General features: G+C 44.4%; 1 protein-coding gene across 1 annotated transcript in view; it reads right to left on the reverse strand.

The window, feature by feature from the left end:
• The window catches only part of LOC142243953 (collagen alpha-6(VI) chain-like), a 229,864-nt gene that overhangs the window by 26,643 nt on the left and 185,618 nt on the right, over positions 1 to 17,603 (reverse strand). The window contains exon 31 of the mRNA XM_075316146.1: positions 780 to 1,273. Coding sequence (XP_075172261.1) covers positions 780 to 1,273 — 494 coding nt within the window. The remainder of the gene's footprint in view (positions 1 to 779; positions 1,274 to 17,603) is intronic.

The raw sequence follows: 17,603 nt of genomic DNA on the forward strand, positions 1-17,603 counted from the left end.
CTAATTACTGATAGATAGCAGCTGCTATCATGATTTTCCATGCCTTTTTGTACCTCTCTTTATTCATGTATAGAATACTTTTCCCTGTGCCATTTCTCATTATTAACAAAACTTAAGTTTTGAACATCTATGGTTTGATTTCTTTGCCTGTGTGGATTGGATGGGTTGACATTTGGAGAAAAGTCATGTCAATAGCACCTTTTATTAATAGATTTTACTTAAAATTGGTGACATGTTTAATACTTATTTAACCTGCCGTATCTCTTGGACCGGCAATATTCCTGCTGCGTCAGCGCATTGGCCCTTGGCACATTTCTACTTTAATGAAAAAAACAGTCTGCACCTGATCAGCGTTATAGAAACAGCAGTGATACACAAAGTATATATATTTTTTTAGTTTATTCGGAGCAGTGGAGCTATTCAGGAGGGGTTTTCCAGCAATTGACAATCTGTGGGGACCCTCCTCAGTTTTCCAGTGCATTATGATTTTCCTAGCCACTTGTTTTCCACGGGCATACAGCTCAGCCCCATTAACTTAATAGCGGCTGAGCTTTGGTTTCTTGCACAGAAATTGGTGAAGAGCAGTTGATCACTTTGTTCTCCTGATGGTGGTCTCATAGGTCAGACAACCGCTAAATCTAATGTTATTACATATCCTGCAGTATATCATAAGATTACAAAATGCTAATGAGTAATGACATTTTATTAAAAAAAATATGCAAAGCAATGAACACATCTTATAGATTGATCCCTACAATGAAATAAAGTTAAATTCTTACTGCAAATGCCCGTTTGATTGCAGGCGCAGGAGAAAAGGCAATAACTGCAGGTATAATCTTAAGAGCGTTGTATTCCATGGCGGCTGTGCTGATTGCAGCAGTGTCTTCAGTACGGCCATTGCTGAAGAACACTGCAATTCTCCTTACAGTGGCTCCTTGCAGAGATCTCTTGAAGACATTTCTCGCTACAAATCTCATGCAGGCTCCAAGGTCACGACCTTTATTAGAACTTTCCAAAGATATGTTCTTTATTGCATTCAGCAATTTATCCTTGTTTTGGAAGTCAGAAAACCTCACCAGATAATTAGTATGTTTGTTATATGACATCACAGCCACTCTTGTCCCAAAAGGACAATTACTTCCCCTAATGGTTACATTTGCCATGATATATGTGACAATGTTGATAATTCTGTTAAACACGGCTGGTTTAACCTCACTTGACATGTCCAAAGCAAACACCAATTCGGTTGGATACACAGGACAGCTGTTTTTTCCTATGAAGGCAAAAATTTAGCAGATTAATATTTGCAATAAAATAGTTGATTCTTCTTTGCATTGCATCTTAATGAAAATCAGGAACCAAAACATGTCCAAACAATTTCAAAGGGTTTTGTCTCAGATTGGATCCTCTCAGGGTTTAGCTCAAGAGTAACCATAGTTTTAATTTTCATAGTTTTATAGTTTTTAAGGTTGAAAGTAGAGTTAAGTCCATCAAGTTCAATCTATAGCCTAACATGTTGATCTAGAGGAAAGCAAAAACCCCATGGGGCAGACCCTAATAGCTCCATATTAAGGGAAAAATTTCTTTCGAACTACACACATACTACACAAAATACACCCATCACTGCCCATAACCTGTAATATTATATTTTACAAGAAAGACATCCAAACTTTTCTTAACCTCTTCATGACACATGACATACTCTGTACATCATGGATCGTGTCAGGTTAATACTCGCCAGCTGCCGTGGCCAGCCGGCAGTGATCCTCGCACATGCCAGCTTATTTGAACAGCTCACATGTGCGGCTATCAAGCACGAGTGGATCTGCGTTCCACTCGCGCCTGTTAACCCCTTACATCTCGCTGTGAAAATGTCACAGTGCGATCTAACAGGGGGCTGCGGTAAGTATTCACTTACCCGGCTGCATCGGAAGTCAGGTGACATGATCCCATGGATCCAATGGTTGTCATGGTTGCACAGGGTCATGTAATGACTCCTGTAGCTGTCATGAGTCACTTCCTCTTACACCCGGCAGAGCGCAGTGTGTGAAAGGAGAGCAGTGTTTCTGCAGATGTCAGCTGTGTAGCTGTGATCTACAGAAAGTAACAAGCGATCTGATTGCTTATCCTTAGAGTCCCCTAGGGGGACTAATAAAATAATAATAAAAAAAAGATAAAAAAAAGATTTAAAAAATTAAAAAAAAAAAGAAAAAACCTAAAAGGTCAAATCACCCCCCATTTTCCCCATTGAAAATTAAGGGGTTAAAAAAAATAAAAAAAATACAGATATTTGGTATCGCTGCATTCAGAAACACCCGATCTATCAAACTATAAAATCAATTAATCTGATCAGTAAACAGCATAGCGTCAAAAAAATTCCAAACACCAAAATTACGTTTTTTGGTCACTGCGAATTTTGCACAAAATGCGATAACAGGCAATCTAAACGGCGCTTCTGTGCAATGGTACCTTTAAAAACATCAGCTCAAGATGCAAAACATAAGCCGTCACTGAGCCATAGATCCTAAAAAATGAGAATGTTATAGATCACAGAAAATGGCGCAAAAAAGTGTGCTATTCTTTTGTGACAAATTTCTGAATTTTTTTTACCCTTTAGATAAAAGTAAGCCTATATGTGTTTGGTGTCTACGAACTCATACAGGCCTGAGGCATTAAACCAGCACATGAGTTTTACCATAAAGTGAACACTGTGAATAAAATATCCAAAAAACCATCATGTAATCGCACTTTTTTTTAAAATTGTTTTGCACTTGGAATTCTGCCGTTTTCCAGTACACTATATGGTAAGACTAATGGTTTCCTTCAAATGGACAACTCGTCCCGCAAAAAAATTAGCCCTTATATGGCATGATTGATGGAAAAATAAAAAAGTTACGTCTCTCGGAAGAAGGGGAGCGAAAAAAGACAACTGAAAATCGTCCGGGGGACAAGGGGTTAAATTTTAGTAATGAATTCTAACATTCTAACATTATATGGCAGAGAGTTCCATGAGAGTCTCACTGCTCATGCAATAAAGAATGTGTGTCTGTGATTATGATTAAAAATTCTTTCTTCTAGATGTGGAGGATGCCCCCTTGTTCCCATTACAGACCTAGGTGTAAAAATATAATTAGAAATATCTCTGTACTGGTCCCTCAATACAGTCATAGCCAAAAGTGTTGGCACCCTTGAAATTGTTCCATAAAATTCAGTATTTCTCCCAGACAGTTATTGCAATTACACAGTTTTGTTATATGCACGTTTGTTTCCTCTGTGTGTATTGGAACAACACAAAAAATTAGAGGAAAAAAAGGCAGATTGGGTGGTGTGGCCTGGCTATGGAGCAGTAGAGACACATGCTCCTCTGCTCCTGCCCAAGGACTGGCTTTGTATCCGGGCTGAGGCGTCATGTCTGGCCTAATCTTCACCAATGCCAGCAAAAAGAAGAAAGAACATATCCCTAACAAATGTGTGCCCTCTTTTGATCTCTCTGGTGGTTACCATTTTTTTCACTAAACCACCAAAGAGAAAAACGATCAAATGCCCAATAATAGAATTGCAAACATTTTTTATTGTATAATTACAAAAAACAACATGAAAAGGGTGGAGAAATTGGTGCAGGAATTACATAACCCCAAGAGGTCACGGATCTCTCTACCGTGTTTCCCCGAAAGTAAGGCCCTGTCTTACATTAATTTTACCCCCAAAAGTCCCACCCTGCCTTACTTTCGGGGGAGGCCTTACATTGGAAAAAAAATGACAATCCTCCCCCCTGCAGCCTCCCCATTGTTTGAGAGTCCGGCATCCACCCCATCCTCCCCCCTGCAGCCTCCCCATACAGTGGTTCTGCCCCCCACTCTGCCACCACACACACTGACACATACGGTACCGGTACAGCCCCACACGGCACCCACACACATATCGTACCGGTACCGTACACACACACACACACACACACACACACACACACACACACACACTGACACATACAGCCCCATACGGCACCCATACACATACCGTACACATACCGTACACACACACACACACACACACACACGCAGAGAGTTTCGGAACTTACCGTTACTTTCCTTCTTTATCGATCTCCTCTGCGGTGCCGGGCTGACGATTCAGATGCCAGGGACGCTGGACCAATCGGAGCGAGCCTGCAGGCGGTGACGTCGCGGCTGATTTCGGCCAATCAGCTGCGAGCCGGCTGATTTCGGCCAATCAGCTGTGAGCCCGCTGACTGGCCAATCGCAGCTCGAGCTGAGGGCCAATCAGCTGCGAGCCGGCTGACTGGCCAATCGCAGCTCGAGCTGAGGGCCAATCAGCTGCGAGCCGGCTGACTGGCCAATCACAGCTCGAGCTGATGGCCAGCAGGGAGCCTAGCGGGGGCCATTCACCGGAGGCGGACCACGGGTGGCACGAGACTGGAGAAGGCCTGGATGGAGCGAGGGAACAGCGGCAAGTTCCTGTACTGTCCCCAGTGACCCCACCCATATGCGGCCTTACATTACGCCGCGACCACCACCCATAGGCGGCCTTACATTCCCCGGGCCCCCCCCGCTACCCTGCCTTACAATCGGGGGGTGCCCTACATTGGCGGACCCCCCCGAAACCCCCACCCTGCCTTACTTTCGGGGGGGTCCTACTTTCGGGGAAACACGGTATATACAATACATATAACCTCTGAGATGGTATTAACCCAGTATATGCATGCAATGCCCACTAGGTGTCACTATATATCCATTTATACTTTCCCATGTATGCAACCATAGGATTTTAAAGTCAAGTAACATATCACTATAATTTTGATGAATCCATAATGCAGTACTTACATGGGCACAGATTAGGTGGTAAATATCAGGAGGAAGGGGGGATCCGTAGACTGCCCGACGGCCGTTTTGGTAATGCTGGGTTACCTTTGTCAGAGGGCGTGGTGAAAAGGGCCAGGATATGCGGTTTATAAAGTGCCAATTGTCCAATCACAGAGCACCACATGTGAAAACTCCGCCCCCAGGCCAGCAGCCACATCACCAGCCACTCGATCACAGGTGTCAAAACTCGAGACCACCTGACCGGATCAGACATAGCATGATGGCCAAGAAGCGGACCGCCACATAGAGCACGCGTACCAGTGGGCTCAGCCATTGGAAAGATAGGAGTACTGATCCATCGGTACGTCATATGACGGCAATTAGCCTAGTGGCTATATTGCACTCCAACACCTGCCAAGGAGCAGCACTCACAGGATCTCGTCCCACATAGGTGTGTAATATATTTATATACACACACATATGTACAGTCATATGAAAAAGTTTGGACACCCCTATTAATGTTAACCTTTTTTCTTTATGATTAATCTGTTTTTATTGAATTTTCATAACAAAACATACACAACCTTGTAAAAAATAGTAAGAAAGTAGTAAATGAGAAGAGAGAAGATTAAATAGACAATTTGCTTGAGTGGTCCCACTCCAGGTCCACCCATCCTATATCCTCCATTACATATTGTGACTAAAATGCTAATCAAGGTCTTATCATTTACTCTACATTAACATTGCTTCCCATTTCGAATTCACTATCTTACGCTAATTTGAAACTTTGCTATTTTACTATTGTTCGGTCTGGGGAGGATCCTAAGCATAGCCCCCTTGTTAACAGAATGTCTTCTGCCTGGCGATGACAAGAGTGAAGATCGAAAAGAGAAGTGTACGTGATAGTAGGGGGTAAGCTTTGCGTCCACGGTGTAGGGTAATGAAGTTCCAGAGGGGATTTGATTACCGAAGATGTGTATGAGGCAGAACAGGGAGTAGTGAGATGTTCTAGTGTAAGAGGAAAAAAGCACCGAGAGAAAGAAGGAAGGGAGAAGAAATAGAACAAAGAAAAAATTTAGGCAACAATAGATAGAGGAGAAAGGGAGAGGGAAGAGACACACGCAAAACAAAAAAGGGGAGGGGGGGGAGGGGAGTGCGTGGTTTAGAAGGGGCTATATGAAAAAGGGGAGATTAGGGGAGAGGGAGAGGGGGAGGGAGAGGTGATGGGGTTAAGGGTAGATGTGATTTGCCCTTAGATTCTCCTTTACTGAGCCAGTAACCTTGAGAAATCCTGAGTTTCCTTAAACATGATCCAAGGTTGCCAAATCCGGGTGTAGGTGTCAGTAGTGTCATTGGCGATTGCAGACAGTTCTTCCATTAGGGCAATGTGTGAGAATTCTTTAAACCAGTCCCCGACAGGTGGCGTCTCAGTCCTCCGCCAGTATCTGGGAATAACTGATTTAGCTGCAATCAGGCAAAACCTGAGAAGATCTCTTTTTTGTGCCCCGATGGAGCCTGGCAGCATGGAGAGAATCGCCACCTGAGGGGTAGGTCTGACCTGGGTTCCTGTAATTCTCGTGTAGGCCCCGAATACCACGTCCCAGAAGGGCTTGAGTTTATCGCATTCCCACCATATGTGGGACATTGTCCCCTTTTCAATTCCACAGCGCCAGCATTTATCCGGAACTGAAGGAAATAGCTTGTGAATTTTGGTAGGGCAAAGGTACCACCGTGCCAGAATCTTGTAATTCTTTTCCTGAGCAAATCCTGCTACCGACATTTTATGTGTAAAGAGGAAAGCTTTTGTCTGTCCCCCTTGGAAAACGTAGTTCCCAATTCCCTTTCCCATGCCTGGACATAATCCGGGCCCGGGTGATCAGGCTGTCCGTTAAGGTGTTTATATATCACTGAGATCAGATGGGGGGGGGTGGTGAATCCCTTAGGAACAAACCTTCAAACGCTGTTGGCAACGTCAGGTGAGGGTGTTGGCCCTCGGCCCTCCATTTCCCCAAAAAGGATCACAGCTGTCCATACTGCAACCAAGAGAGTTTCATGGGAGGATCCCTCGCCTCTAACTGTTCTCGCGTGGGGATATGTGTGTCCTGTAGTAAATGAGCTACTCGAAGATCAGAGTTTTGGTGCCAGCGAAGGAACCTCTCCACCCCCAACGCGGGAGGAAACTCCGGGTTGTTGAAGATAGGGGTCACTGGGCTGAGGGGTTTAATCAACCTGCTGTTTGTTCTCAACCTATCCCACAACGTCAACGTTGCCTTCACCAAAACCCCCTTGGGTTCAATATGTATCTTGTCCCGTTGTCCCTCCCATGGGAGGTTCTTCAGAGGTGTCTGTGTGTAATTTTGCTCCAGTTCCACCCACTGTTTTGCGCCTGTCTGGAAGTGCCAGTCAAACAATCTGACCAACACAGACACCTGGTGATAAAGTCGTAGATTTGCTAAACCCGCCCCCCCTCTTGCTTGTGTCTAGTAAGGGTGAGGAACTTTATTCTGGGTTTTGCTTGCTTCCATATAAATTTTATAATAGCGGATTTCATGGTTTTAAAAAAAAAACTTATTGGAGGGTTGATGGGTTCAGCCTGGAATACATATAAGAATCTTGGAAGAATGTCCATTTTAAAGGTGTTAATTCTTCCAAACCAAGATAGAGGTTTTTTGTTATATGTGTTAAGGTCCCTAAGGGTCTTATCTAATAGGGTTTGGTAATTTAGTGTGTACAGTTTACTGAGGTCGGAAGGTATCTGAATTCCCAGGTACTTTAATGAGTGTGCCTGCCACTTGAACGGGAAGTTGTTTTGGGATCTTTGGACTTCCGACGCAGGCAATGAGATGTTTAGGGCTTCCGTTTTTTTGTAGTTGACCTTGAAGTTACTGAGGTCCCCATAACGTTCAAATTCCATCATAATTGAGGGGAAGGTGATATGGGGTTCTGAGATATATAGCAACAAGTCATCTGCATAAAGGGCCGTTTTGTATTGTTTCCCACCCACGCTCAGACCCCGTACACTGGGGTTCTTCCTGATAGCCACTGCCAAATGTTCCATAACAATGGCATAGATTAATGGGGATAGCGGGCATCCCTGTCTAGTACCATTGTGGATCTGGAATGGGGTTGAGAGGGAGCCGTTAGCTTTAATCCGTGCTGTAGGGCCGTTGTAGAGGGCCATTATTTTAGTTAAGAAACCTCCCCTCAGTCCAATCTGTTTAAGGGCCGCCTCCATAAAACCCCAGTGCACGCGGTCAAAGGCCTTCTCGGCATCTATTGATAACAGGCCCATTCCACCCGGGCACGCCCCCACCCCAGCGATTAACGAGATAGTCTTGCACACGTTGTCCCTCGCCTCACGTCCCTGTATAAACCCCACCTGGTCTGAGTGTATTATGTCTGGAAGTAACGGTGACAGTCTATTGGCTAGTAGTTTTGCAAAGATTTTGATGTCTACGTTAATCAACGAGATTGGACGATAGTTTGAGACCATCGTGGGGTCTTTCTCTGGTTTGGGTATTACGACTACGTGGGCCTCCAATGATTGTGAGGCAAACCCGTTGGTATATGTGACTGAGTTAAACACCTTTGTCATAAAGGGCGTAAGTTTGTCTCTAAAAATTTTAAAAAATAATGGGGAAAACCCGTCCAGGCCTCTTTCCGCTAGGTGTATTATTGATAGCTTCCTCTACCTCCGCCTCAGTGAACTGTTCCTCAAGCTGTGCTGATACTTCGTCCCCTATTTCCGGGAGGGCTGTGTCTGCCATGTATTCTTCTACCCGCCTTTGAAATTCCTGGGGATCCAGATCTGATAATTTTCCTTTGATATTGTATAAGTTGGAGTAAAATGTTTTCATTATGTCTAGGATTTCTACAGGGTTGTGTTCCTCTGTCCCATTTGGGTGCCTTATTCGGGGGATGTATTGAGTCTGTATACGGGGATGTAGGAGGCGTGACATTGGGCAACCACATTTATCCGAGTAGTTGTAAAGGGTCTTTTTGAACTGATTCTTGAATCTAAGGTAACTGAGATTTAAAATGGATTTCAGTTCATCTCTGCATTTAGTGAGTTCTATCAGTGTTTCTGAAGATGGAATACCCTTGTGATGAGTTTGTAATATTTGAATTCGGGCCAGGAGGTCCCTCACCTTAGCCTCTTTAGCCTTTTTGATGCGTGATCCCTGTTTTATAAAATTGCCTCTCAGGACACATTTCAGAGCCTCCCACTTAATGGGGTATGTGTGCTGTCCGAAGCATGTACTGAAAGGAATGAGTCAATTGAGTCTCCAATGTCCGCCACGCACGTGGGATCCCGAAGCAAAGTGTCGTTGAGTCTCCAACTCCAGTTCTGCTCTGGTCTATCTGGTGGGGACAGTTTCAGAAAAATTGGTGTGTGGTCTGACCACACGAAATTGCCGATGGAGGGGCTGGGTTGCCATTTGAGAGCGTGGTGACTTATTAGAAAAAGTCAATTCTACTATACGAATTGTGGGGGTTTGAGAAAAATGTATAATCTTTTCCCTGGGGGTTCATTATCCTCCAGATGTCTACCAACTGCAGTCTATGTATTTCTTTTTTCAACGTCCGCAGGGACCCCTCTGGGACAGCGCTCCTCCCCGATGTGGTGTCCACCCGCGGGTTCAATTTTAGGTTGAAGTCTCCTCCTATCACCACCACCCCCTCAGAAAACCCGGATAAGGTTTTCAGGAAGGAACCGCACGCTTTTGCTTGATTCTGACTCGGCGAGTACCATCCCGCCACCGTGTAAAGAGTTGAGTCGATTCTGATTTTTATCATAGGGAATCTGCCATTGGGGTCTATAATTGAGTCAACTACTGAGTGACTCAGGTTTTTATGGATCGCTATGGAAACCCCCCTGGAACGCGATTCCGAGTTGGAGCTGTGGAACCATTCGGTAAAATATCTGTCTTTGATGTTAGGGACATGACCCGTTTTAAAGTGTGTTTCCTCTAGGATGAGTATCTGGGTCTTTTGGTTATGCATGCCATACAGAACCTGTGATCGTTTCTGCGGGTTGTTGAAGCCTCGAATGTTAATGGATCCGAAGTTTAGAGACGTCATGTTCACCAGTCACTGTCGAGTCAAGACTTTGTAGGGCCTGTGTATCTACTGATGTGTATTGGTACTGGGGAACAAGGGTAGGATGGGAGGAGGGGAAGGAGGTGAAGGGGGTGGGATAAATACGGAGAGAGAGAAAAAAAAAAAAAAGGGTGGGGGGCTAGGGGAAGAAAGAGAAGAGGGGAGTTGATAGGGAAGTGAGAGAAAGAGAAAAAAAAAAGAGAAAGCTCAGAGAGTTTTTAAAGAATCAGGAAGAATAAAGTATTGAAGTAGGAGGTAGTAGGGTGTCCCCTAAAGGAGGGGTACCCCCAGAGTCAGAGGGTATGGGGAAGTAGTTTTCCTACTATACCGCGTCCAGCGAGGTAAAACTCCCCCTGTTGGTAGCGAGCTTTCCACCGAGGAGATCTCCCCCCAGACCGACAGAACCACAATCTGAAACTCAAAACATATCAACAGTTATCTCATAACCACCGCTCTGGGTAAAGTCCTGATATCATAAACAACGAAAAAAGATTTTCAAATAGTGTATCGAGCACCCTTCAATCGCCCCCCATTTTTCCCCTTCCCCCCCACCTCTCCCTTGATTTTTTCAAGTGACTACCACTGTCTTTAAGGCGGCAGGCTTGACTGCCCCTATGATGGTCTTCTCGTCTTTGATCACACTGTTTGCGCCTCTCCCTCTATCTCCGCCTCAGATAAGACAGTCTCATCAGTTTCTTCCGGGGGAGAAGTAATGGGTGTCTCTGTGACCGAAAAACTGGTAATGACTTGGAAAAGCGATGACCTCTCAGCGCGCAACTCCAAACTCAGTGATCATCCATCCTCCTTCTAGGGTCCCGCCTTCTCTGAGGAAGCGGCGGTGCTGGGTGTGGGGGTCCCCCTACCAAAAGGCCTGAGGGCAGCTGGGGCCAGTCCGTGACCTCTGTCGGCGGAAGGCGTAAAGCTGAAGTAAAGGCGTTGATTCCTCTGGGGTGGCTGAGGGTATGGACTCTACCGTCTTGTCGAACCCTTAGGCAGAACGGGAATCCCCACGTGTATGGCATGTTGTGTCGCCGAAGGACGTCCAAAAGAGGTCTCAGCGCCTTCCGTTTTTGCAGTGTCCATCTTGATAAGTCTGGTAGTATTTGAAGTTGTGTATCTTGATGACGGATGGTTCCAGAGGCACGGGCCCGTGACATTATGGAATCTTTTAGCTGATAACGATGAACTCTGCAGATCACATCTCTGGGGTAGGCTGGGTCCAGTGATTTGGGTCCTAAAGCCCTGTGAACTCGATCTAATTCAAGGTTGGTATCCAGAGGGACCTGTAGGAGTGAGTTGAATAAGTGACGTGTTGTTTTGTCCAGCTCACCCGGTTCAATAGAATCTGGGAGGCCCCGTATCCTGATATTATTTCGTCTTCCTCTGTTTTCTGCATCATCCATTTGATCAGCTAGGTAGTGCAGTTGGTAAGAATGGATTGACAGGTCAGAGGAGTGGGTGTTCAATGTTTGTGACATAGATGTGGTGGTTGCCTCCACGGCGGTCACTCTCTCCCCCACGTGCTGTATATCACCTTTCAGGGCCATCAGTTCAGCTTTATATGCATTTTCTAATCGGGTAACATAGCTCTCCATCTCCTCCCTTGATGGCATATTTTTGATTCTGTTTCCTAAGTCCCGAAGATCTGTCAGGGCTGCCTTCCTCAAGGACCTGAGGCCTTCATTCCCCTGCTGTAGCATTTGATCCTGGATTCCCTGTGGGGTGTCAGCGCCTCCCCAGGGGGTGCCTGTATTCTGAGAGTGGGCTTCCTTCCCCTGATCCAGGGTCCCCGTCTCCTGAGACTGAGCTATATGCTGTGAGTCATGGGATGGGGTTGCCTCTGTATATGGTGAAGCTGCAGTCTGGAGGCCCTCCATCTGCTCCACTATGGGGGGTGGCTGCTGTCCCATCCTGTCAGCCTCATTATGTTATTGTGGGTCCTGTCTGTGCCCACTTGCCTGCTGTTTTGTAGAGGTCGCTAAAACACACCTATATAAAAATATATTTTATTCAATTTTATAGTAGAAAATATAAGACACCAGATGTCTGACATAAACACAAAGACATAGTGCTCATCAAGGCCTAGTGGAGAGCAGAGGGAGCGTGCAGAGATAGATAGCTGAATAGCTCTCAGTGAACTAGGAGGGACTACAATGCTCCTCAACTCCTCCTGCCTACTTGCGGAGAGTGTTATAAGGTTTTGAACACTCCCCGCTCCGGGTGGCTATCCCTATATGTCCCTGTACTCCACTGACCTAAACCACCACCACCAGGTGCATTGTGAAAAAAACCAGGACAACATATAATGTATTAAAATTTGTTGGTTCCTGACTTAGGACTGGAGACTATGCTACAGTCCAGATACTGTAAACAGCAGTTTAGGACAGAGCTAATGGGCCCAACGAGATCGGTACCCACAGCTCCTGGACTGTAGCATAGTCTCCAGTCCTAAGTCAGGAACCAACAAATTTTAATACATTATATGTTGTCCTGGTTTTTTTCACAATGCACCTGGTGGTGGTGGTTTAGGTCAGTGGAGTACAGGGACATATAGGGATAGCCACCCGGAGCGGGGAGTGTTCAAAACCTTATAACACTCTCCGCAAGTAGGCAGGAGGAGTTGAGGAGCATTGTAGTCCCTCCTAGTTCACTGAGAGCTATTCAGCTATCTATCTCTGCACGCTCCCTCTGCTCTCCACTAGGCCTTGATGAGCACTATGTCTTTGTGTTTATGTCAGACATCTGGTGTCTTATATTTTCTACTATAAAATTGAATAAAATATATTTTTATATAGGTGTGTTTTAGTGGTTTTCGTGTAATTCCACCTGGGTTGTTATCCTAATTGTGGTCTATGTTTTGTAGAGGTGTCTGGGATTATCTTATCCACTGGTGTCCCTGCCTGCAGCATGCCCCGGGCGCCGCTTATTTCTCCACACCGCTCCTGAGGTCCTCCCTCCACCTCCGCCTGTGCTGCCAGTTCTGGTGTTCCTCCTGCTTCCACCGCGGCGCCATCTTGGCCTCGTGGTGTGGGTCCCAGTCCACCCCCTCCTCCTCTGACCTGCATTTGAATCGTTGCCTGCTCGCCTCCCACCGGTTCCGCTGCTCCTCCGCTGTTCTCTCCAGGGGCGGTTCCCTCTGCCCTGCACCGCCACCCACCTGCGACGCCATTACAGGCCCTGGTCCCCGCTGCTCCGTCTGGCCCGCTCCCGACATAAAGCGGGATATGTCCTGGGACAGGGGCTCCACGGTGCCTGTCACGCTGGAGGGTGCTCCTTTCTTCTTTCTAGCACCCATGGAGGTCTTTCTGGGTGCTGTGGTACTCTGTAATATTGTGATTCTGTCGGCCCGGGCTGGGAGATAGAGAGACGTGTGTCTTTACTCCTCCATAGCCAGGCCACGCCCCCAACCTTTTTTCTTTATAACAATTTGGGTTTTTGCAACAGCTATTTCTGTTTCATATATCTAATAACTGATGGAATGAGTAATATTTCTGGATTGAAATGAGGTTTATTGTACTAACAGAAAATGTGCAATCCGCATTTAAACAAAATTTGACCGGTGCAAAAGTATGGGCACCTCAACATAAAAGTGACATTAATATTTTGCAGATCCTCCTTTTGCAAAAATAACAGCCTCTAGTCGCTTCCTGTAGCTTTTAATGAGTTACTGGATCCTGGATGAAGGTATATTTGACCATTCCTGTTTACAAAACAATTCCAGTTCAGTTAAGTTTGATGGTCGCCGAGCATGGACAGCACGCTTCAAATCATCCCACAGATTTTCAATGATATTCAGGTCTGGGGACTGGGATGGCCATTCCAGAACATTGTAATTGCTCCTCTGCATGAATGCCTGAGTAGATTTGGAGCGGTGTTTTTGATAATTGTCTTGCTGAAATATCCATTCCCTACGTAACATCAACTTCGTCACTGATTCTTGCACATTATTGTCAAGAATCTGCTGATACTGAGTTGAATCCATGCGACCCTCTACTTTAACAAAATTCCCAGTGCCGGCATTGGCCACACAGCCCCAAAGCATGATGGAACCTTCACCAAATTTTACTGTGAGTAGCAAGTGCTTTTCTTGGGATGCCGTGTTTTTTGCCTCCATGCATAACGCCTTTTTGTATGACCAAACAACTCAATCTTTGTTTCATCAGTCCACAGGACCTTCTTCCAAAATGTAACTGGCTTGTCTAAATGTGCTTTTGCATACCTCAGGCGACTCTGTTTGTGGCGTGCTTGCAGAAATGGCTTATTTCGCATCACTCTCCCATACAGCTTCTCCTTGTGCAACGTGCGCTGTATTGTTGACTGATGCACATTGACACCATCTGCAGCAAGATGAAGCTGCAGGTCTTTGGAGGTGGTCTGTGGATTGTCCTTGACTGTTCTCACCATTCTTCTTCTCTGCTGATATTTTTCTTGGCCTGCCACTTCTGGGCTTAACAAGAACTGTACCTGTGTTCTTCCATTTCCTTACTATGTTCCTCACAGTGGAAACTGACAGTTTAAATCTCTGAGACAACTTTTTGTATCCTTCCCCTGAACAACTATGTTGAATAATATTTGTTTTCAGATCATTTGAGAGTTGTTTTGAGGAGCCCATGATGCCACTCTTCATAGGAGATTCAAATAGGAGAACAACTTGCAAGTGGCCACCTTAAATACCTTTTCTCATGATTGTATACACCTGCCTATGAAGTTCAAAGCTCAATGAGGTTACAAAACCAATTTAGTGCTTTAGTAAGTCAGTAAAAAGTACTTAGGAGTGTTCAAATCAAGAAATTGATAAGGATGCCCATACTTTTGCACCGGTCAAATTTTGTTTAAATGCGGATTGCACATTTTCTGTTAGTACAATAAACCTCATTTCAATCCAGAAATATTACTCAGTCCATCAGTTATTAGATATATGAAACTGAAATAGCTGTTGCAAAAACCCAAATTGTTATAAAGAAAAAATGTTAACATTAATAGGGGTGCCCAAACTTTTTCATATGACTGTATACATACACATATATATATATACACATAGGTCGTCATTTCAGGGGACATTTATTTACATAAATGATATACATTAAGTAACAATTAGTGTCCACTATAACCATATGTATCGCCATATCTGTTATATCAATAGCCGTGACAATTCATATAGACAATATAATTCATAGTCAGTCCAAATATACCCCTAATGCAATACAAAAACACATCCAATATTCAGCCGCCATATCAAAAGATATATGCGAAAGAATAGGAGGTATTATCATAAACATAAAACGTTCTATGAATATATACTCACATATAAATTATCATTAATTTTACAACATCCACAAATGTATATACCATAAATATCCAACCAGAATATATCCATAAAATTAATTATTTATTATTCCTATGCCAAAACTGGATATAATTATCCCACAATTAATATTGATCATATATAGAAAATTCTAAGAATTATTGTTGGAGAGGGAAAATACACATCAAGATTGATATATTCCACATATTTCATACAAAATTTTATATATACCAACAAGGCATCTGTGGATGTTAAATTGAAAAAAAAAAATTTCGACGGATCTTGTAGTCATTCACAGAATAAATATAAAGCCAGATGGAATTTCAGTTGGTAGATGACCATATGATATAGTGGAAACAGGTTGGAGAATCCAAAATCTCAAACCACCAACAAGGTCCAATACTAGTGAAAATAAAAAGTTCCCATTACAGACCTAGGTGTAAAAATATAATTAGAAATATCTCTGTACTGGTCCCTCAATACAGTCATAGCCAAAAGTGTTGGCACCCTTGAAATTGTTCCATAAAATTAAGTATTTCCCCCAGACAATTATTGCAATTACACAGTTTTGTTATATGCATGTTTGTTTCCTCTGTGTGTATTGGAACAACACAAAAAAATTAGAGAAAAAAAAGCAAATTGGGTGGTGTGGCCTGGCTATGGAGCAGTAGAGACACATGCTCCTCTGCTCCTGCCCAAGGACTGGCTTTGTATCCGGGCTGAGGCATCATGTCTGGCTTAATCTTCACCATTGCCAGCTAAAAGAAGAAAGAACATATCCCTAACAAATGTGTGCCATCCTTTGATCTCTCTGGTGGTTACCACTTTTTTCATAAGCTCTGCTGCATCTCTCCCTGTACCAGCAGACACCAAGATGGAGTTGGCCCATGCTGCTCAGTGCTCTCTCACCAGCGTCTGAGGAGGAGAGTCTCAGAGGAGGAATCCACACATTTCCCCTACTGCCCTCAGGACAGACATGATCACCGCTGGAAAAAAAGGAAGATCCTGTGGAGCACAAACCTCTTTCTGTGACAGACTGCAAGAGACAGGATTCCTCTTCCTAAGATGGTGGACAGGGAGACCGCGCTTCAAGTATTAAGGTGTCTAATGAAAGGGTTGGGTCCTGGTCCCCAGCTCTCCTTTCTCAGACATTAATAATTTCTAATTAAAGCCAGAACAATATGGAGATAACACCGTCTGCTAACTCAATCAGCTCCCATTAAGGGGATTCCTTCCCTGCTTTGTTGTGCCCCTCTTCCTTTTCTCCTGGTCAGGCAGAGAGGAGGCTGTAGGTGGAAACAGTTATGGAAGACCTCAGAGCCTGTGTTCATGCTATCCCAAGAAAAGAGAACATGGAGAACTATATATACAAGCTAGAATTGTCATAGAGGGGGTTACAGCTATGAGAGGGGAGATGCAACAGGTAAGAGAGAGGGTGTCTGATGTGAATTGCACACAGCATCTTTTGCACAAGTGAGGATTCATGAACAAGCTATTTCATTCCATTTATACCAGTTGAAGTACCTGGTGGATATTGTGAATGATATTATGCACAGCAGAAGGCATAACAATATCAGGATAAGGGGTTTTCGGGAAACGGTGTAGCAGCATAAATTGGAGGAATCTTTACATCATGTCTTCAACAACATTTTAAATATTCCCCATATCATCGATTGGAATTAGTCAGAGCTCACAGGTCCCTGGGACCGAGATCCACTAACGTGACTAAACCACAGAACGTGATATGCCGAGTCAACAGATATAAAGTGAATAAGAGTATTCTAACCAAAGCTGGCAGAAGGGACTCTATCCTTTACCACCAGTATCCTATTCAGCTAGTGCCTGACCTACCACGTAAAACATTACAAAAAAGGAGAGCCCTAAGATCATTGTTGGAGGCTTTGATGCAACGGAATATTCTGTACTTGTGGGGATTCCCCTTTCGCGACCAAGTCCATTATTTGGGTTGTTTGCATGTTTTCCACTTCCCTGGAGACATCCCAGCTTTTGTCTCAGAAGTATGGATTCTCCCTATTTCGGTTTTATCCATAGATTGGATACTATCCCACAACCACAGAGAGACCCAATACGTAACCTCAGAGAGGATTGCAGAGGATTGGGTGACAGAGATTTTCTCACTTCTTCCTCAGACTGACTCTCTTCTCCAAATCTTCTTTTATAGTAATTAGCCCTGTGTGTGAAGTAGATCTGTTTGCTAAGGGATGCTGATTGCTACCAATATGGACTTGTTCATGAGAGCTAGTTCTGATGAATACTGTTGCCGGTGACAAACTCTCATAGTCAAAATGCTCAAGTTTAAGTTTGGTCTTTGTTTTTCATTTTACTACATATAGGCTGGGGGCTGGGGCTCGGTCTTGGGG

Source organism: Anomaloglossus baeobatrachus, chromosome 6 (genome assembly GCF_048569485.1).
Source record: "Anomaloglossus baeobatrachus isolate aAnoBae1 chromosome 6, aAnoBae1.hap1, whole genome shotgun sequence".
NCBI classification, from domain to species: domain Eukaryota; kingdom Metazoa; phylum Chordata; class Amphibia; order Anura; family Aromobatidae; genus Anomaloglossus; species Anomaloglossus baeobatrachus.